Source organism: Anomaloglossus baeobatrachus, chromosome 2 (genome assembly GCF_048569485.1).
Source record: "Anomaloglossus baeobatrachus isolate aAnoBae1 chromosome 2, aAnoBae1.hap1, whole genome shotgun sequence".
NCBI lineage: Eukaryota > Metazoa > Chordata > Amphibia > Anura > Aromobatidae > Anomaloglossus > Anomaloglossus baeobatrachus.
Window position 1 is genome coordinate 649,898,703 of NC_134354.1, and position 22,184 is coordinate 649,920,886.

Below are 22,184 nucleotides of genomic sequence, written 5' to 3' on the forward strand. Positions count from 1 at the left end.
TTGTAAAAAATTCCCGGGACACCGTCAGTTCAGGCCCTTAGACCCATTATTTCATGTGGACTATAAAAACAAGACCAAAAGCCGCAGCTAATGTAGAACAAGAGGTACAATAATACGTATACACCAGAGAAAGAAGCCCCATATAAAATATAACATTTAATAATACATTTAAAAGGTACAATTAACACCAAAAAACATCTTATAGTGAAAGGGGAGGGATTTGCTGGGACAGGCAGTACCAAGATTAGTAATACTAGAAAACCAGAAAAAAAGTAGGGAGACAGTTGACTCTAATAGGCCCTAAGTCTGTCCCTACCAAGTAATGGAGGGTATAAAAGTGATAACTTTGTCATTTATAGCATATTAGTACTGAGTTATATTAGTTTGGTGTTTTAACAATTTACCTTTGTTTTTCACTTAGTTTTGGTGGTGCACCTTTTTGTATAGTATAGGGTGAGCTAGGGACTATTAGGGTTTCCCGTCGGTGAATGGGGGCGCCACAACCTTAGGGTGTCATACCCTCCATTGCTAGGTAGGGACAGATGTAGGGCCCATTAGGGTCAGCTGTCTCCCTACTTTTTTATGGTTTTCTGGTATTACTAATCATGGTACTGCTTATCCCAGAGAATCCCTCCCCTTTCACTATGAGATTTTTTTTGGTGTTATTTGTACCTTTTAAATTTATTATTAAAGGTTATATTTTATATGGTGTTTCTTTCTCTGGTGCATACGTATTCATGTGGATTATGCTCATGTGAAATTGGCTTAAGGAAGTATTTCAGTGTGTTTATAATTGGACATATTACTTTCAGTCTTCTCTTCTTTTCACATTGCCTTATTTGTAAGAATACTTTTTTTCTCATACAGCACCCCTTTATGGAATTGCGTGTTATGGAGAACAACAAGCGATCAAGGCGGAATTTGGGCCTTGACTGTGATGAGCACTCTACTGAGTCACGTTGCTGCCGCTATCCGCTTACTGTGGACTTTGAAGCCTTTGGCTGGGACTGGATTATTGCTCCCAAACGTTACAAAGCCAACTACTGTTCTGGCCAGTGTGAATACATGTTCATGCAAAAGTACCCCCACACTCATCTTGTCCAACAAGCAAATCCACGGGGTTCTGCTGGTCCTTGCTGTACTCCAACCAAAATGTCACCGATTAATATGCTATATTTTAACGACAAACAGCAAATTATTTATGGCAAGATCCCTGGAATGGTTGTAGATCGTTGTGGATGCTCTTAAGACTTTGGCTCTCTGTCCTCTATAACTGCTCTTATTCAAGTCTTTTCTTTCTCTCAAGGGTACAAGCAGACCAAAATCTGGTATTGGGGATAGTGCCGTGTATATGCTGCCACTCCCTTTATCCAAACCTAGTTAAAACGCTAGAGATTTGACACTTGTATGTGTTATTTCTGCATTTAGTGAAGCTCTTGCGATGACTGCCATTATTTTTACATGTGGTCAATATGGCACTTCAGTTTTGGGCCCGTACTTATAAAATTATGATGAAAAAAGCAAGTAGCAGCTCAAATCATGATGTGCCATATTGCACTGGATGAAACAGACCTGCTTACAATGAAAGCTAATCATTGTGCAAAAATGCAAATTTCATGGGTATGAAGGGGATTCACTTCTAAGATTTTTTATTTTTTTAATTTTTTTTAGTATGTCTTGCAAGTTGTTGTTTGCAAACTAGGGCCAAAAATATCTGTTTTGCACTTGACAACTTCCTATTGCATTATAAATATTTTCTCAGATTGGTCTTCTCAAAAGTGCATTGCATGGATTGCTTTGCGCTTTGCGTGCTACTCACTCATACATAACCGCCCTAAAATCACTGGAAGTTCCCTCCTACCCTTAATCTTTTGCAACTGTTCCCTTAAAGGGAAACTCCAGAAGAATATCCTCTGGAAGTTGCCTGTGTCTACTGCTCTGTGCAATACAAAATGCAAAGCATAAGTTAAATAAAGAATTCCTTGTAAGTTTCCACTTGCGGCTAATCATGTAACGTCTTTGTCCTTTCCTTAGTCATATGCCATACGCAGCATATGTATCAGGAATCCTGTTCAGAAATCAGTGGCATAGGTCTGGATCAGCAATCAACAGGTTTATCTTAACATTTGAAAACATAATAAACTAGAAACCATGCTCAAAAATGTTTAGGGCTTAGGCTGAATTTTCATCCTATGGCAGTCCAGTAAGTATGAAATCACAAGGAATCACAGTGCTGATGCTTCTCAGGGATTGGGCTAACATCAGATTTGAGTAAAGTTCCTATTTATCATGTCTTTTAATTGGTTTGTGATATACAGACCAGTAAACTTCAATTAATTTCCATTTTCAGTTTATCCTACAAAGGAAGCATGCCCATTCTGTTATTTCAATCAACTTGCACTCATCAATTGTTATAATTCCTATTTGGTTTGGTTATATAGTTAGGATTTTTTTTTTCAAAAAGGGCTCCCAAAATGATACACCAGGGCACCCATGATACCTGAAGTCACCCAATAATTTTAAGTTGCATTAATACAATATGTTCTAGGTACCTATCCATTCTTGTGCTTCTACATATTTTAGGACACTGAGAAAATGATCATTTATTTTATGTAATGTACGACAATAATTTATACTGAAAAAACGAGAGCTGTTCACATATTAACCGCTTGCAGCTATAGGGAAAGTATCTTGCCATTCTGACTTCAGTGCCTTGGTCCTTAAATGCCCTTTAAGTAGACTTTTGCTCTCCAAAATCTACAGTATATATAAATACAAGTGCATCTCAATAAATTTAAAATATCATCAAAAAGTTAATTTATTTCAGTAATTCAATGCAAAAAGTGAAACACATTAAATAGAGTACTTACAGAGTGATCTATTTCAAGTGTTTATTCCTGTTAATCTTGATGATTATGACTTACAGACAATGAAAACCCAACAGTCATCTCAGAAAATTAGAATTATAGAAAATACCTTCAAAGGCTTTCTAAGCATTTAAAATGGTCACTTAGTTTGGTTCAGTAGGCTACACAATCATGGGTAAGACTGCTGACTTAACAATGTCCACAAAGCAGTCATTGACACACTCCACAAGGAGGGTAAGCCACAAAAGGTTATTGCTAAAGAGGCTGGCTGTTCACAGAGTGCTGTATCCAAGCATATTATTGGAAAGTTGAGTGGAAGAAAAAAGTGTGGTAGAAAAAGGTGCAAAAGCAGCCGGGATAACCAGTCTTGAAAGGATTGTTAAGGAAAGGAGTGCACTGCTGTTGGAGTCAGTGCTTCAAGAGCCACCACACACAGACGTATCTAGGACATGGACTATAAGTGTCAAATGGCAAATGAGATTTAATGTTGATAAATGTAAAGTAATGCACCTAGGACGGAGTAATCCTATAGCTGCGTATACATTAAATGGAAGTAAACTCAGGACTACAGAACAGGAGAAGGACTTGGGTATTCTCATTACAAATAAGCTGAGCAGCAGCACTCAATGTCAAGCAGCAGCTGCTAAAGCAAACAAGATTTTAGGGTGTATAAAAAGAGAGATTAGATCCCGTGATCCCAACATATTGTTACCCCTCTATAAATCACTTGTAAGGCCACATCTGGAATACGGGATCCAGTTTTGGGCTCCACATTTTAAAAAGGACATTCAGAAGTTAGAGTCAGTTCAAAGGCGGGCAACTAGACTATTACAAGGAATGGAAGGCCTCCCATATGATGACAGGTTGAAAAAGTTAGATATGTTTAGCTTAGAAAAAAGACGTCTCAGAGGAGATCTCATTTATATGTATAAATACATGTGTGGTCAATATAAAGGACTGGCACATGACTTATTTCTTCCAAAGACAGTACTAAGGACCAGGGGGCACTCACTGCGAGTGGAAGAAAAGCGATTCCGACACCTAAATAGGAAAGGGTTCTTTACAGTTAGAGTGGTCAGACTGTGGAATACACTACCACAAGAGGTAGTAATGGCAGATACTATAACAGCTTTTAAAAAAGGGCTGGATGATTTCCTCAGTACACAAAACATTGTTGGTTATAAATGACTTAGTGACTAAATGTAGAACTGGTGGAGGAAGGTTGAACTAGATGGACCTAGGTCTTTTTTCAACCTAAGTAACTATGTAACTATGTGTCACATTCCTTGTGTCAAGCCACTCATGACCAATAGACAATGCTAGAAGTGTCTTACCTGGGCCAAGGAGAAAAATAACTTGACTGTTTCTCAGTGAACCAAGGTGTTCTTTTCAGATGAAAGTATATTTTGCATTTATTTGGAAGTCAAGGTCCCAGAGTCTGGAGGAAGAGTGGAGAGGCACACAATCCAAGCTGCTTGAGGTCTAGTGTGAATTTTCCACAATCAGTGATGGTTTGGGGAGCCATGTCATCTGCTGGTGGAGGTCTACTGTGTTTTATCAAGACCAAAGTCAGCGCAGCCATGTATCAGGAAATTTTAGAGCACTTCATGCTTCCCTCTGCTGACAAACCTTTTGGAGATGGATATTTCATTTTCCAGCATTACTTGGCACCTGTTCACACTGCCAAAAGTACCAATATCTGGTTTAATAACCAGAGGATCACTGTGCTTGATTGGCCAGCAAACTCACATGACCTAAACCCCATAAAGAATCTATGGGGTATCGTCAAGGGGAAGATGACAGACACCAGACCCAACAATGCAGACGAGGTGAAGGCTACTATCAAAGCAACCTGGTCTTCCATAACACCTCAGCAGTGCCACAGGCTGATCGCATCCATGCCACACCGCATTGATGCACTAATTCATGTAAAAGGAGCCCCGACCAAGTACTGAGTGCATTTACTGTACATACTTTTCAGTAGGCTAACATTTCTGAGTTAAAAATTGATTTTTCAGTTGGTCTTATAAAATATTGTAATGTTCAGAGATAATGACTTTTGGGTTTTCATTGGCTGTAAGCCATAATCATCAACATTAGCAGAATTAAACACTTGAAATAGATCACTCTGTAATGACTCTATATAATATATGTGTTTCACTTTTTGTATTGAATAACTAAAAAAAAAAATTAACATTTTCATGATATTCTAATTTATTGAAAGGCACTTGTATATAGATTTTACTCGAATTTACCCCAAATTTTGGATTTCAAAGGAAATAGCTTTAAATTATTGTGACTAGGAGAAGATGAGTAATTATATAATAGGCTCTGGAAGATTTGCAATGTCCAAAAAACATGACTGAAATATAAATAATTTTATTTTTAAGGGGGTTTTTTTTTCGATTATTTTAGACTTAAAGGAACAATTTAACTTCAAATCTAATATCAGCAATAATAGTAGCTGTGAGGAATACAAGTATGGGCAGAAGAGACAGTCTTCAGTGTATTTCATAGTTCCGAAATGTAGAGGAAATAAAATCACCTATAGGTTCAGTTTATTTTTGAAACATTTGTGATGGGTATTTCTTTAGCAGTGGGGGTCCAAAGGATCACTTTTTTTTATTTTGGGTAGGAGGGGGGTTCAATGGCACCATTTGCACTATAGAAGGTCTTTGGACCAGTGGAAGAAGAGATGCCATTTTTTTGTTCCTGTTTAGTCTCCAACAGGCTCCAGACTTGAAGGGACAGGTTGTCCAGATGCTGTAAATTCTTTATAGGAGGCATTGCACTGTAAGCACACACATGCATCAGAATTGTACATCCAGGACTACTAGAGGTAGTTCCTTCCAAGCTGGGACTGTCCATCATTTATTTGTGTATGTTTACCTGTGTGTCAGTTTTTAGCAGGTATGTATTGAGTTGGGAAAAAAAAGGTTGTTTTCTGCGGAAAGGCAATTACCCTGCCATTGATAAAAAAAAGCGAGAAAGCAAACTAATGCCTACTTTAGGGGGTGAAATTATCCTTATGCCAAATGCAAATTAAGCCCTGTGTTGCTGTGCAAGCCTCCACAAACTTTAATGGACTATATTTGTCACAAACTTTACTTGACTGTTTGTAATCCGTGAACAGTTGTTTGCAGCTTCAAGCTTTGAGCTCCAATATAACCATTATTACTATCATTACCTGATGTTCTCGTAACTACATGCAAAAGCACACACCATTTACTGCACTCGCATTTGGCGCCTGGATACTCTTAACAGATGGAATTTTTTTTTTACCTGCTCTTTGAAAAGAAATTACAAGAAGAATTTTCTTTTCTGTATTGACCTGCCAAAATGACAATGCCCAACGATACTATCATTGGTCAATGACAGATACTCCGATGACGGAACATTTTGCCTACCAGTGGGACATTAGATCTTTTGCCTTATCGGTGTGTGTAAATTTATGTATATTTGTTGACTCATATTTCTCCTATACAGATTTGTGTGCGAGAACTGTGTAGACATGTTCTCATATAATTTGTCTATATTGGAAAGGAATTTTTTTCCTATGATGGAAACTTGGTGCTGTGACTTTCCTGAAAACATGTTTCGTTTCCATAAAAATACTGTTTCAATTCTATGTTTAATTTAATTACAATATTTAACTAATATAAATTATTCCAAGGACAAACTGTGGGATCCCCCATTGGTATTGTTCAGTTTAATGTAGCAGTCCAAGCAAATTAAGACATGAATTGGTTACAGATATGTTTATAAGGCATAGGCACAATACCGTGAAAACTCTTTTTTTGAGATGACCACAAAAAAAATTGCATTACAAAATGGTTTTCATTGATGATGGCCATTATGAATAGTATTTGATGGAACTTGAAATCTTTGACAGGACATCTGGTGTAAATACAAGTGCTGGTCTCCTCCAAGAAGTGGTCTTCTGAAGAGGATTTCTTTGTACTTTGACAATTATTTTAAATATATATTGCAGATATAATTACACCAATGTTTTGACAATTTGTTCTTTTACTTGTATTTTTGTGTAGAAGATTGAAATATTTTAATTGTATCTATCCATAAAAGCAGCAATTAAAGCTATGCCATTTCTAAGGAAGATGTATCACTTCCAAAGCATGGCTAGCTATGTAGCAAACTTGGTCACTTCTCTGAAGACACGGTAGGTCAGGGAGTCTTAATGGGCTGGTCTGAGTTTCCAAAGTATCTTAAAAATTAGCTACTTGGACACTCAAAGTAAAGAATGCGATTATCTCTCCTGTTAACTCTGGGGCAAATGGGTCGCCTTACTTTGCATGGAGTTAGTTAAGGATTACAATTTTTCACCATAAAAAATGTATACATTATCGTAACGTGCTAGTAAAACTTTTGACAAGCTACAATCCACATCACAACCTCTGGGTGGCTATATATTGACAAATATAGCAGAAACAACTACCAAGTGTAGTAAAATAATGTTTTTTTTTGCAAAGCTGGTCATCTTGCATCACTCATCCTGAGATATGCCAAGAGAAGAGGAAAGGTAGGAAAGGACACATCTGTTAATTTGAACAGTTCTTCTATAATATTCTTAGTATCTCACTGAGCTAAGTTAATTGTGCTACTTGTGGTAAGTAAGCTGATATACTGGCATACTATTAATGCCATGAAACACTAGCTGTAATGTATCAGTATGGCAAGTAAAAACATGGTTAGGTTCTACTGCCTGAGGGGGCCGAAAGGGTCCCTATGATTTACAGGAGATCAGTATTATAAATTATGTGAACATCTGGGGACAAATCCCTGATAGAGATGTTTTATTGGCTCCAGGCAAGGCAGCCTATCCTAAACCCCTCCCTGTGATATTACATGCAGTTTTGTTTAGAATGTTTTTTGTCTGATCTTTTTTTTTTCTTGTTCATTGACTTTATACAACATCTTTGGCACACAACTCCTAAATATCAAAGAACTGAAAAATAACAGTGATCTCAATATAGATGATAGTACATAATCTGTTACGGCAGGTTTTGCTTGATAAAACAGATCCATCATGAAAACTGAAGTCTATTGGTTTAGATTTTATGTTAGAATTGCAAATATGAAATATGAATAAACTTGCAGCACCAAGTCAGCATTAAGTACAAGTATAATCCTTTGTAACATTAGTACCTAATCACATGTACATTATGTTTCTCCTGTATCATAAATTACTGGTTCTGTCTGCTTTATCTTAAATTACTCTGTATACTTCTTTGCTGATTCAGTCTCAGTTTTAAAAACCTTAGGGCAACACAATAATGGTTGTAAATGGCTGGCTTTCTACTGGTAGAGAGAAACAATGTGGTTTTCAAGCTCTTCATGCTGTGTATAAATGGTGTTACTCTATAATATGTTTTAGTACTTGTTATTGTAAATTTCATACATTTTAGTACCTCTTCCTCCTTTTTTATAGACTTTGTTTTGTACAATAAAGTGCATTAATATAGCCAAATGCTTTTATTTTATTTCCACTGGGAAACATGTTCAAACAATAGTCAACAACCCAAGTGCTAAAAAGTTAATTTTTTCATAACAATTATGTAGAAAAAAATCTAAAATATTTTGAAAAAATAAAGGATAAATAAGGATTAAAATTACAAGGGTTTGGTTATACATGTAATTTTTAGAAACCGGAAAGTACCGAATTGCATAGAAATTCTTGTAACCTTTTGAATACATTTCTGGTCAATAGAGAACAGACTTATCTTACAACAATGGACTCTAAACTGCAATGTACATTAATGAAGTTTGTAAATAAAAGTGTAACCGGGGGCATTCATGTAGCAAGAATAACAAAATGAAGTACAGTCACTTTCTGTTACCCCCGTGGATCCCGCAAACACAACTCCAGTGGCCTGCACAGGCTCCAGTAGTGATATTCTAATGTCACAAGACCACTAAGGCTCATGACTGGCTGCAATTGTCAGGTGAAAAGAACAGTGGGAAACATCTGATTATGGGCGATTTTAGTCACCTGTCACAGAAGAATGGTTATGTTATTTCTGGTGCCACATTAGTTCAGAATAATAAGCATACCTCAAGAAAAGGTTGTATAATTGATTTATATTTGGTATTGTCCATTTATGAATTAATTGGAGTTAAAACTTACTCCCATGGAAGTTAAAACTCCAAACCCATCATCTTACCCCAGAAATATCACTCCAAATGGACAGTCTGTTTCTCCATTCAACCAACTTTCTGCCCAATGCCTGTTGTCAAGTGCAATCCAGCTCTATAGGTGGTTTCTATGTTGTGGTGCTTATTCAATTTGGAGACGTTAATTGAAATACATAGTACAATAAAATATTAGAGAACATTTTAGAAACAGCGAATATTATTTAATTTTGTTTCTATCATGTTATCACAAAAAAATTCATGCTGGAAGGACACAACCATTTAACTTTAGACCCAATTACTCACTTTGAAGATTGCAAGCTAGTACATAGGCTGGGGTTTAAAAAAGATACGGAAGATGAAATCAAGTACCTTAAATTTACTTTGCTTATTTACTTAAAGACAAAATCAGAATTGATAGGAAAATCTAATTTCGAATGGTTAAAAAAAAGACAACTAAAGTGGTATTACCATCTCCAAGATCCTTTTCCAATATGTAGTAAATGTAATAATAATAATGGCAAATACCTCTAATTAAAAGTGTTATATAGTTCTCTTGAATAGCTATGTCCTTTACCTAATGTGCAAAGCATTGAAGTAGCTTAGGTATCCATAGTTGCAACCAATCATATAGTGACAGGTAGTTAGTTGCTAGTGGTCATAACCATGGATATCTAAACTACTGCAATGTCCTGTACATGAGGTCAGCGACATAGTTAATCAGGACAACTATATTACATTTCTAATTGGAGATAGTTGCTAATATTATTATTATTACAACTACAACATATTGCGATCTTGGAGATGGAAATACCATTGAATGACAAGAAAGGGAAATTTAAAAAATGGGTATGTAAAAAGTAAAATACTAATTTGATGTGGCTTTAGCAAATTAGATAAAGTAACTGTGAACAAAACATTTCACCCAACCTAAGCACCCTGTACACATTGTTTAGCAGATCCTTTGGGCGTTGCTATCTCGTCCGACTGTCCCATACCCAGGGAAAACAGCAGGTATAAGCCCCATACACAGGTATCAAGTATCATATCTTGCACAAGAAAGGACAGTATGTAAAAAAAAAACCAACAAGGTCTCATATATCATACTGTGTACACTGCATGTAATCTGTATAGTGAAAAAATGATTGTCGTTTTGAATGGGGAAAGGAGATAAAAGGATGAGGATCCTGCTGCAACGTGGTCTTCTATAATAAAGATCCTACAGGAAGTCAGGTAGGCCAAAAAGTGGGACTAGGGAATCATCATATGAGGGATACTAAGAAGAGATCATATCATAAAAAATGATTAATGTCACAAAGAGCAGGAGGGGTAGAGGCTATACAAAATTTAGCTCTAGTGATGGACGAACCCGAACTGTAACGTTCGGGGTCCATACTGAACACAGTGTTCGTGCACACAATCTCGAACACGAGCTTTCTTGGGAAGCTCGTGTTATAGTTCGGATCCAGTCCGGGTCCAGGGTCTGTAAAACAAAAAGGACATTCTTAAAAAACATTATGATTATACTTACAGGTCCCGCTACGCGTCCTGCAAACTCTGTCTTCCGTCCGCTTCTTTATTTTACAGTCCCTCCTCTGCCCCATCCCATAACTGTAAAATCCATGTTTGGTGTACAGACGCAAGTTCACGTTATCTCAAAACCCAAATTGGAACTTTACAAAACGTTCGGGCAAGTCTCCCGATCCCGAACATCGGGGGGTTCGCCCATCCCTATTCAGCTCCCATCTTACTAGTATGGTCTAAGTTTACACAGAGATGGGCATGGTCAGCTGGGATAGAAAATGAGACCTGGGATAGAAAATGAGACAAAGCTTGGGGTCATCTGGTGCCTTGACTCCTATAGCATGACGGGAGTAAAAATCAAGATAACTCTGGCTAGCAGGGTTAATTTGGACCATACCTGTTTTCTATGACAGGTAAGGATGACTGGGGAAAAGAATATATAAAGGATGAAGGTCTTGCTTGAGTATGAAGTGTCAAATTTATTAAGAGGCGCATGAACTCAGTGGTTACGTAGTTCCATAGTTATATACAGTAGATTGATAAAAGACATAGGTCCATCATGTTAAACCTACAGTATCTTCACCAGTTATGGTGCCATTGCATAAAAACAATGGTCTATTTACAAAATTTGATGGGCTTGTGTAGCCACAACCATTTCTGCCCTGGATTCTGCACAAAACTGTATTTCGGTGGCGCTGCTTCAAACTTGCAAAAAAATGCATTAAAAAGTTGCAAAATTTTGGGAGAACTCTGTGATCCGGAAAACCTTTGCAACATTTCAAAGCGTTGAAGAATCACCCACTTAGTGTGTAATAATTCCTCACACTTTTTAAGACCTTTACATATTGACAACTGACACTTTGAAGGTCTGAATGGTAGCCGGCCAAGTAGGGTCGGTTACAGTATATGTAATGGAAGAATGTGTCATTCAGTCCAATTTATGCCGAACCTTAGTAGGAGTCACGTACATCTGCAAAATATTCCACTTCCAAGTACAAATTGACAGCTTCAGTTATGGATCTGTAATATACGTAACCCCTGAGTGCAGGAGGCCCTATTAGGCCCAGATGTAGGTATGGCTTTTCTGTCGTGTTGTGCAGTTTGGCGTGCCACGGTGCGCCTACCTGATTCCTGGCACTCCAAACCCGCTCCCAGGGTACATCTGTATGAGGTAGGTAGGAAAAAGGCAGACCGCACCTTGGTATGAACAGTTCAAATCCTTTACTGGATAACACAATGATGGTTTAGATCTCCTTATGCATTTAGCCTCAACACTGGATTTCCATACAGGCTTTGGTTAGTTGGCAACTGAACTGGTGCTCTGAAACAATTAGCTGGACCAGCAGGGGAGCTAAATAATAAATATGCAGACCTAAAACATAACTTTTAATTCATGTGCGGATAAAAAGTGAACGAACTGGTTCACTGGTGAGAATTAAAACCAAAGGTACCAATGGTCCGATCTTACGGACCAAAATGGTTAGTAGGGCACATATATACAGGCCCAGAAGAAAGAACCACCTCAGCTAGCTAGAGGTGAGATATATCGACTCACACAGATCCTCCACTGTAAAGCTAGCTGGAGTGGAACGATAATATGCACACATAGGAGGAATAAAACCTTTCCTTATTCAAAACCCCATTCAAGGAGAGGTATTCGCATGCGTGTCAATGGCAGATATTCTGGTACCAAAGGAAACCATGAAAAATAAATCCCTCACTGAGCGGGAACGGTCTTACCAGGTCCAGAGATTAGTAGCGGGCTCAAAAGGGGGGCTGTCAGTCAGCATATCAGATCCCATAAAGGCCAGAAAACCTGTGTCAGGCATACAAGTAGGTATTCCCACTCCCAACGTTTCAAATGTGGATCATCAGGGGAGTCGAAGTGGGATGTCAATAAGGGCTGTCGCTAGGTATCCCCACAGCGGAACAGTCCACAGATGCCCGGGTCACGCACTTTGGCGTATATCCAGACCCAGTTCATAAATGCCGCCCTGGTGCTCTGCTATGGGAAATCTATAACTACGGTTTGGACTTGCTGCTATAGGCTCTGAAAAGACTATCTGGCAAGGTACCTGACATTAGCCGCCCTTGTAACCTGTTCATCACCTCCAGCTTGGCTTGTCTCAACTACCAATTGTCAACTCTTCCTGATTAACATAGAGGTTATAGAGGATATTGAGCAGACATCCTCCAACACAGTCCCTTGCTAACACATGCCACCACCTGCTGGTCCCAAGTGATATTACAGAGTAACAACTTACAGTAAATTTAACAGAATGACACCATGCAATTAGAGATGAGCGAGTACTCGCAATGTAACAAGTAACCCGAATTCTGCACTATTCGCTACTTGCACGAATAGTACGGCATTCAGGTCACTCGTTATATTGCAAGTTTTTTCCCATTGACTTGCATTGCACACGCTATTTGGAACAAATACATGAGTATTAGACAGTATTCGTTATGACTATAGCGAGTATGAATAGTTAGGTCCTCGTTCAACTCTACAGGCAATACATTAAACCATAAATTATTCCTCTTTTGTAATAGCACCTTCTGGGTCATTACAGATCTTCTTGATAATCTCCCAACCTTTACAGCGTGGTTAAAGAGTTCCATTAATGGTTGAGCAGTCCAGAGGACAGAGCACTTCCAAGGCACCAGAGTTGTAGTTTCTTTACTGTATTATCCAAAATGAATCATCACAGCAACATTTCAGCCAACAAATGGCTTTTTTCTAGCATAAGTCTGCCGCCCCCGCGACAGCCAACGGGCTGCTCAGACCCGGATGCACAGTGGCTCGAGGGGTCTCCGGATCAGAGGCGGGGTCGCGTGGCTACCCGTAATAAAAAGGGGGGAATGTTTTGGGTGGTGAATGGGATAAAGTTTGTGACGCCACCACGGTGTGTGGTAGCGTGAGGGACCACCGCTGCCATTTGGGGGGAGAGCCTGGGGACGATGGCGTGGCAGCTCGAGATGTTAACCCCTCCGTGGGTAGGGGGAGTGGTGTCCCGGGACTCGGTGATGGATGGAGTGGAGAACCTGTCAGGGTTGAAGGGATATCGGATACTCACACAGTCCAAAGTCACTGACGCTGACACCAGGTAAACCAAACTCTTGAATGCTCCGTCTCCGTTGGGCGAGCACGCTGGGTCCGTGCCCTTTTGGTGTTGCTGGTTGGCCTGAAGCCTTGTCCCTTGGCACTGTGTGTCCTTCGTATGGATACCTTTCGCCTAAAACTACTCGGGTCCCGCTCACCTGCGTGGCTAGCAAGGTGAGCTTGCTCTCAGGGTTCACTCTTGGGATTTTCTGGATGGTTGTGGGAAGTCCTCTCCCCCTCATTGCACTAGTACCCCGATTCTGGAGCGGGTGGGGAACGGTTCCTGAAGACTCCGTTCCCGTCGGGTGAATTACTGGGCTGCGTGAATATTCTTACCAGCCTAGGGTTCGTGTACCCCGTCGAGCCCTGGCCCCTACCCGGTTGTAGCACAAGGCAGCCGGCCTGCTCTCTGTAGCAGCACTGTGCCCCCTGTCACTACCCCTCTGTGACCAGGGTTCCAGCTCCTTCTCGCCAGGCCAATGTCTGGCACGGGTACTGGAGCCCAGGAGCTTAGTTCCACATCGTGACCTGTCCTGTCACTGCTGTCTCTCTGCTCAACTACTACTCAACTGACATATCTGCCCTCCCTCTTCCATCCCTCCATCTGGGTGGCCCTATTCCCCTCAGGCTGCCCAATGGGTGTTTGGATGGGTGTGGTGCAGAGTGTTCCTCAGGATTTAGGTATACCTGTTGGTAGCAACACCAAATTGACAGGACCCGTAACCAAGGAAGAGCAGGTACCATGCAGAAGGGCAAATTGCACGGCACCATTGTGATGACCTGATAGGCCAGGGCATCACATTCCCCCTTGGTTAAACGTAGCTCGTCCGCGAGCTACAGAACACCAAGCATTTATTTTTTTTTTCGTAAGGAAGGAAAAGGGTTAACATGAACATTTATTTGAACAGGTTCATCCCACACAGGGGAGGCATTTTCTTAAACCATTGCTACCTTTTGTACTTTAGGGTTCGTCTGCCACAGGGGACGCCACCGGTTTTCGTGGCAACGGGGACCCAACCTTCCTCATTGCGGTCCCTCCCTGTGACAGTCCAGTCCCAACGTCCTGGGTCCCAACAACCCCCCACCCAAACAACTTGGTTCCCCTGGAAACCTAGATGGGTCCTTGGGCCGGGTTAAGGTCCCGGGGTGTGTCAGACGACTCTGGTAGGCACAACAGGTGCAGTTTTTTTACAAGACACAAGTTTGTGTTGGTCACGCCAGTCCTGTGACCGTGGTCCATTTTTAATTAACTATAAAAACATGGAAGTCTTTGGAAAACATATCAAGAGTCCATGTACCGTAGTACAACTGCTGTCAATCTAGGAGAAAATCAGGTTATTTTCCCATGCAATTAGCTTTTCATTAATTCTCTCATTTTCTAACATTTTCTATATGGAAAATAACAAACTGTGGAAAATAACAAACAGAAAACACAGATACCTAACAGTTTTACGGTATCACATTTTTGCCCTGAGCAACCTGGCAGCTGTTGCCCCCTGCGCTGCCCCCCACTGGGACCTCCTGGTGCCATCTGCCAGCATGCACCTCTCAAGGACCCAATGGACTTTCCCCTGGAACAAGGAGCGGGGAGAGGTTCAACAAGGATAGCGCAACCTACTTCTAGGAAACTTTTGACTACCACCTTCCATCGGGGACCCTGGAGTTGGCCTCCTGACAGCCTCCTCATCTGAACACTGAGGACGTTCAACAAAAGTGGTAGTCTGGTAACTTTAGACATACAGGTTCCAGCCCCCTTAGCGCCGTGCGCCTCCAGGGCACAGCCTTGCATAATGCCCCGGTAGGCCACAGCGATGGCAGATGGGCACTACTTCAACTTCCATGTTGCCAGCAGAAGTTTCCTGATCGGAAGTGGACTCCATTTTCATCTCCATGATTTCTAACTCCATTTGAGCTTGTGACGACAACCTCATTCTGTAGCCGTTGCATTCCATAACGTGGCACCCACGTGGCCTCTGGGGTACTGGACCCGGAGTCTCCTTCGATTGTCCCCTCCAGTTCCAAGTCCACAGGAACCGGACCTGCTTGACCGGAGACCTCAGATTGATCAACCCTCTCGGGGGCCTCGGGGTCCACTGCCGAGAGAACGGGCAGCATCTCCAGTTCAGCCGGGGCAGCGGCGAGCAGGTGCTGGCCAGGAGCGGGGGCGGTCCGGATCCCTCAGCCGCGTCGGCCGGATCTGTGAAATCATCAGGGACTGGGTCACCGCTTACCCGCTCCACACGCGGGTCTTCCCTCTTGCTTGCTCGCACTGCTGCGGTCGCTTGCTGCACTCCCCTCTGCCGGGCCACTCTGGGCGCCGAACCTTTGATGGCGCAGTCACGCTGGGAGGCTCCCTCTGGTGGCCAGGAATGGTTTGGGACTTGGACCAGGTGTGTTGTGCAATGGGCGTTTCCTTTGCTAACTCTCTGCTTATTTAAATCCTGGTCTGATAGCAGGCTATGCCGGATGTCAGTTGTTCTTTGTATCACCAGCCTGCTTCATTCTGCTCCACACCACATCTACCCCAGATAAGTGCTTGCTCTTTATTTATTGTTTGGATCTTTTGCTCTTATCTGGGTTTGTCATTTGCTGTGGTTGTTTTCAGTTTATTTGCAAGCAGGGATTTTCCCCCTCAGTTGCTTGGCTGGGGAACTCCCTGCAGTTCTGTTTGGAGTATAGCTCCTTTGGGTCCATGTGTTTGTGGCTTGTTGAATTTGTTATGATTCTTGTTTTCTGTTCATTGGTATGACAAAAGCACCTGGTATAGGACGGAGTTCAGATCGTGCGATTTGAGGGCCTTTTTGTACTATCAGGAATTTGGAATTTTGCAGGGTTTTACTCTGGCCACCATCAGTCCCTTTCCTGTCCTTTCCTATGTTAGTCAGTGGGGGCCTCACGTTTTGCTAATCCTGTCATCTATCTGTGTATTGTGTTTTTCCTATATCACCGCAGTCTTTGAATGTGGGGGGCTTGCTATTCTTGTCTATTTTCTGAGGCAGAGAGTTATTAATCTTTCCTTCCTTTAGGATAGCTAGTTCTCTGGCTGGGTTCGCAGTGCACGGGATGTTAGTTCACCCCTCGGCTACTTCTAGTTGTGATGGTTAGTAAGGGGATGGCGGCCAGATTAGTTGCCAATGCTCTTGTCACCTTTTACCAATGATTTGTGGTGGTCTTCCATGGTTCCGGATCATAACAGTACATCCGGCCAACAAATTTAAAGGGTACTCTTAAGAAGGAAAAAAAAAAAAAAGTCTGCTGAGAATTTTTTTTTTTCTATTTTTGGTGTTTTTCCTTTTCTTCTTTGGGTTCCGTGGAAGATTTCTTTTTTCTAGCATGGATGAATTGGGTGAGCGTGTTGCTCATCTTGATGCTAAGGTTCATCGTATAGAGTCTTATCTTGCACAGACTCCCCTTGCAGAGCCTAAGATTCCCGTTCCTGAATTTTTTTCGGGAGATAGGTCGAGATTTTTGAGCTTCAAAAATAATTGTGAATTATTTTTTGACCTGCGCCCTAAGTCCTCAGGGAATCCCGTACAGCAGGTTAAGATTGTCATCTCCTTACTGCATGGTGACCCTCAGGACTGGGCCTTCTCTTTAGCGTCTGATGATCCGATTCTCAGTGATGTGGACTTCTTTTTTCAGGCCTTGGGTTTATTATATGTCGAACCCAATATTGTGGACCAAGCAGAAAAATTCTTGTTGTCCTTAACTCAGGGTTTGGATTCTGCAGAAACGTTTTGTCAGAAATTTCGAAAGTGGGCGGTCCTTACCAAATGGAATGATGATGCGCTTGTGGCTCTTTTTCGGAAGAGTGTTGCTGATTCTGTGAAGGATGTAATGGTAGGATTTCCCGTCCCTTCTGGTCTTGATGCCTCTATGACCTTAGAAAACCGTAGAAAAAACCCTTAAAGCAATACTTTATTGGTAGTGGTTAAAAGTAGAAATCCCCACACAAAACAACCAAAATATAGATAAAAAGACATAAAGTGCTATAGTGCAGAACGGGGTTTGGTCAAATCCCCTATAAAGTCCCTGCCTTGCCGCGGAGGTCGGCACCCTAAATGAACGAGAATGGCGCCCCCACTCACCGACGGCTTGCCCTCCTGTCCCTGCGCTGTACTCCAGTGCAGCTATTCTGGGAAGACAGGAGTGCAGGGGTACACAGTGGTAACTGCACTATAGTTACAGTCTTAATATGTCCGTACTGCCACACATAAAGAATAAATTGGCAGAACCTGGGTCACTCATAGAACAGCAAATTATGCGCCCGTACTCCTAGATGGTGGCTTAAAGTTTAAGGTATGTTACAAACCCCTAGAGGCTATAAAAACCACCAATAAAGTGCACTAGTGCTGTGCAACCAATGAGGACAAAAAAGTGCTGTGCATATAAATCCATACAATGTCTTAGATGTTTGTAAACCAGTACACTCAGTTTAAAGTACACATCCAAATTCAATTCAGATTGTACCTGAGAAGTGTCACAGTGAGTGGTCAATAAATATTATTCAACTCACAACACAACATAGCAGCAGAATGAATAGATGTCACAGGTCATATTCTGTATAAGAAAAATCACAGTGGATGGTCATGACAAAACATTGCATTTGCAGCAAGGACTGACAATAAATTAAATAACTGTCATCCCGCATGTAAACCTATATACTTCCGTTGCTTAACACAGCACACAATATTGCAACCCAAAGCCAACCTCATAGAGGGAAAATAGTATCACAGAATAGAGATTATTTTCATGCTCATATAAGTGTAACTTAGCTTAGACGCAGATACAAGCAGGATCGCTGATACTTCCAATCGGATTGCTTGTAGCCAGGACACTAGTGGTCAGATGAGGCACAATGGCCACTTTCCCGACGTGTTTCCCCCCGGTCCAGAGTCCCACCGGGGTTCTTCAGGGGCTTCCACAATCAGGTCAAAAAAGGCTGGTCACAATCTGCCGTTCAGCCTCAGGTCCCAATCACCGCTTCTGCATGTGGGAAAGAGCATTCTTTTGAATATGGCGCCCGTTGACGTAATCGGAACTGACATATGCGAAAGTGCAAACCACGTGGAACGCAATTGCGCTCCACCGAAGAGCATTGTAATAACTCTGCAGTCACGATCACATACGTCACCGGATCTGAAGTGTGCGGAAGTGACATCCACTTAGATTGTAATACTTCCGCACACATGGGACTATACGCCATAAGGGAGCGACGAAAGGTGTCCCAGGTGCAGGGATGACGCACCTGGAACGCAGTATGCGCTCCAGGATAACAGTTTATGTACATATCCATGCACATACAGGGAAAGGCAGAGAGATGGATACTGCCAAGGTCTGGATTAAAATCCCAGCACCTTATATACTCCTTTCTAATCCACATACATATTTAAAGATGGGACCTAACAACTCCCATATGCAAACAAGGGCGTAATTCACAAATACATTCCAAAACTCCTCCCAAATATTAGTCACACCTTTTTACTCCAGTTCATAGTGAATAGGGATAACTCAGTTACAAGATATACGCGCGTGGACAAATAGGTCCACACGCCACAAAACAGATTGTGGACAATATGTCCACAACCTATATATGAAAACACCCGTGGTCACAGACCTATACCGGGTAAATGGCTGGCTTCACAGCAAATGCCCCCTTTCTATTATAGGGTTATTATATTTTATTAAATTTAATCCATATGGGTCATAGCCTTTGAAGGGGTCAGATGAAACTAGAGAACACTAGTTGTTCATGCAGACCTACTGGACTGGTAGATTCCAGCCAGAAAATCCAGCGTGTTTCCCTTTGTAATAACTTTTTGTTCCAATCCCCCAAACGGATAGATGGTGGAATCACTTCAATGGTTCTAAAGGAGATTGAACCCACATCTCCATTGTGACAGTCGTTCACATGCCGGGCTATGGGTGTGTCGCGTTTATTCCGCACATCGCCCAGATGTTCTCCCACCCGTATCTTAAATTGCCTTTTGGTTTTACCTACATAGTCCTTAGGACATGTACAGGTGCACAGGTATATAAGCCCCTCAGTCTTACAATTTGCAAAATTTCGATTCTTGTATACTCTTCCCGTGGCTGCACTTCTAAATTCTTTAGAGGGTACAACATGTTTACAATAAACACAGGATCCGCATTTAAAGGTCCCTGCTTCCCTCCGATCCAGCCAGGTACCACTTTTCTTTGGGGGGGTATAAAAACTATGGACTACCTCGTCCTTAATAGTCCTCCCTCTTTTATACGTCACTGTGGGATGTATGGACACGCTGTCACAAATATCGGGGTCACTCCTCAAGATGCCCCAATGCTTCCTCAAGATAGCCATTATTTTCTTATTTTGATCGTCATAGATTCCTATTAGTGGCCTTAATTGTCCATCATCCTTTTTTGGGGTGGTCATCAGTAGATCACCTCTGTTGCTGTAAAGGGCATTTTTATATGCTTTATTTATCGTATTGACAGGATACCCTCTTTCTCTAAATCTGTTTTTGAGACTTAATGCCTGTTTGTCATATTCTGGGATTGTTGAGCAGTTTCTTCTCAGTCTCAAAAACTGTCCCTTTGGGATTCCAGTTTTTAAACTCACTGGGTGATGGCTTTCCCAGTTGAGCAAGCTATTTGTCGCATTAGTTTTTCTAAAAATAGAAGTACTAAGAGTGCCATCCATCTCTTTCGTGCTCAAAACTTCCAGGAAGGGTAATTTGTTTCCACCTATCTCGTATGTAAATCTGAGACCTAAATTGTTAACATTAAGGTGATTACCGAACTGAACAAAAGACTCCGTCGACCCTGTCCATATTACAAAGATATCATCTATATAGCGCCCCCAGAATTGAATCTGGGGGCACCATATCGTGTCACCATCTGCGAAAACAACAGTATCCTCCCACCAACCCAGGAGCAGATTAGCGTATGTGGGAGCACAAGAGCTCCCCATCGCTGTGCCCCTGAGTTGGTGGTAGTACTTCGCATTAAAGATGAAATAGTTGTGTGTCAAGATGAATTTAATCAGCTGAAAAATAAACCCATTGTGTGGAAACATGTGGGTCCCTTTAGTATTTCGATAATGTTCCACAGCAGTCAAACCGATGTTATGGGAAATACAGCTATATAGGGACTCCACATCAATGGATACTAGCAAAGCTTCAGGATCAACGGTCATTCCCTCAATTTTGTTCAGTAGGTCCATGGTGTCTCTCAAATGTGATGGTAGAGACGTTACAAAAGGGCGAAGAATTAGGAAGACTGTAAAAGGTCACCACCATTGGATGTTTAGGTACTAGAAACTCAAATTCCTCCAAGGAAATCAATCTCATTGTTTTTGCTTCCATCAGGATATCCCTAAGCTCTTTAGGTATATTGTAGTAGGATCAGATTTTAAAATTTCATAGGTGGAACGGTCAGATAGAATTACCTGGCACATCAATAAGTACTCCTTTTGATTCATCACCAAGACGTTTCCTCCTTTATCGGAGCGTTTAATAACTATCTCCGGATTCGTCCCAAGACTTTGAATAGCCAATCTCTGGTCTGCAGTGAGATTCGGTATCATCGGTGTTCCTTTTGGATTAATCTTTTTAATGTCCTCACACACTAATTTACAGAAAATGTCTGTACTATTAAAATCGCTGATTGGGGGCATTTTCTTACTCTTAAGTTTGAGATTAGAGAAAGGTCCCTCTCCCTCTGATCTATTATTTTCCTCTTCCAAACTCATCAGGACATTAAAGTCAGACATTAAATCAACTGATATCCCCAATTGTGCACATGTCACCCGATCATGATTCGCGAAAAAAAAATTCCATTTTAGTCTCCTTATAAACAAGTTTATGTCCTTTACCCAGGTAAAGGCGTCAAATTTTACAGTGGGCACAAAAGACAGTCCTGTCTGTAACACTGAACGTTCGGTCTCAGTCAGGGAATATGTCGAGATATTTATAATACGTAAGTCATTGGGATCTACCTTCCCCTTCTGTTCTGTAAGAGAGGTCTTTGCCTTAGGTCGTACGGACCCAAATCTCTCATCTCTAAAAAAGACGGTGTAATAGCCGGCGGCAATACAGAGGAGGATGAAGAAGATGTTGATGAGCCTGGGATAGCGTCCCAAGGAACAAAGTGTCTCCCTCCTCTGTCTGTATTTCCCCTCCATCTTCTCCTAGAGTACCCTCTATTCCTGACCCTCCTGGTTTCCGTGTCCGAAGACTCAGAGTCAGTGGAGGAGACCTCACTTGGTTGTTGCTCCTTAGGGCTGGTTCACACTAAGCAACAGCGACAACGAGGTCGCTGTTACGTCACCATTTTCTGTGACGTAACAGCGACCTTGTAAGTCGCTGTTATGATCGCTGCTTAGCTGTCAAACACAGCAGCCGAAGCAGCGATCATAACCGCGAGAGCAGGGAGCCGCGCACACTGCTTAGCGCTGGCTCCTTGCTCTCCTAGCTACAGTACACATCGGGTTAATTAACCCAATGTGTACTGCAGCTACATGTGCAGAGAGCAGGGAGCCGCGCACACTGCTTAGCGCTGGC

At 41.6% G+C, this 22,184-nt stretch overlaps 1 protein-coding gene across 1 annotated transcript in view; it reads left to right on the top strand.

Moving 5' to 3' along the window:
- The window catches only part of GDF11 (growth differentiation factor 11), a 504,637-nt gene extending 496,231 nt beyond the window's left edge, over positions 1-8,406 (top strand). The window contains exon 3 of the mRNA XM_075337001.1: positions 868-8,406. Coding sequence (XP_075193116.1) covers positions 868-1,248 — 381 coding nt within the window. The 3' untranslated portion in view covers positions 1,249-8,406. The remainder of the gene's footprint in view (positions 1-867) is intronic.
- Positions 8,407-22,184: the final 13,778 nt, after the last annotated feature.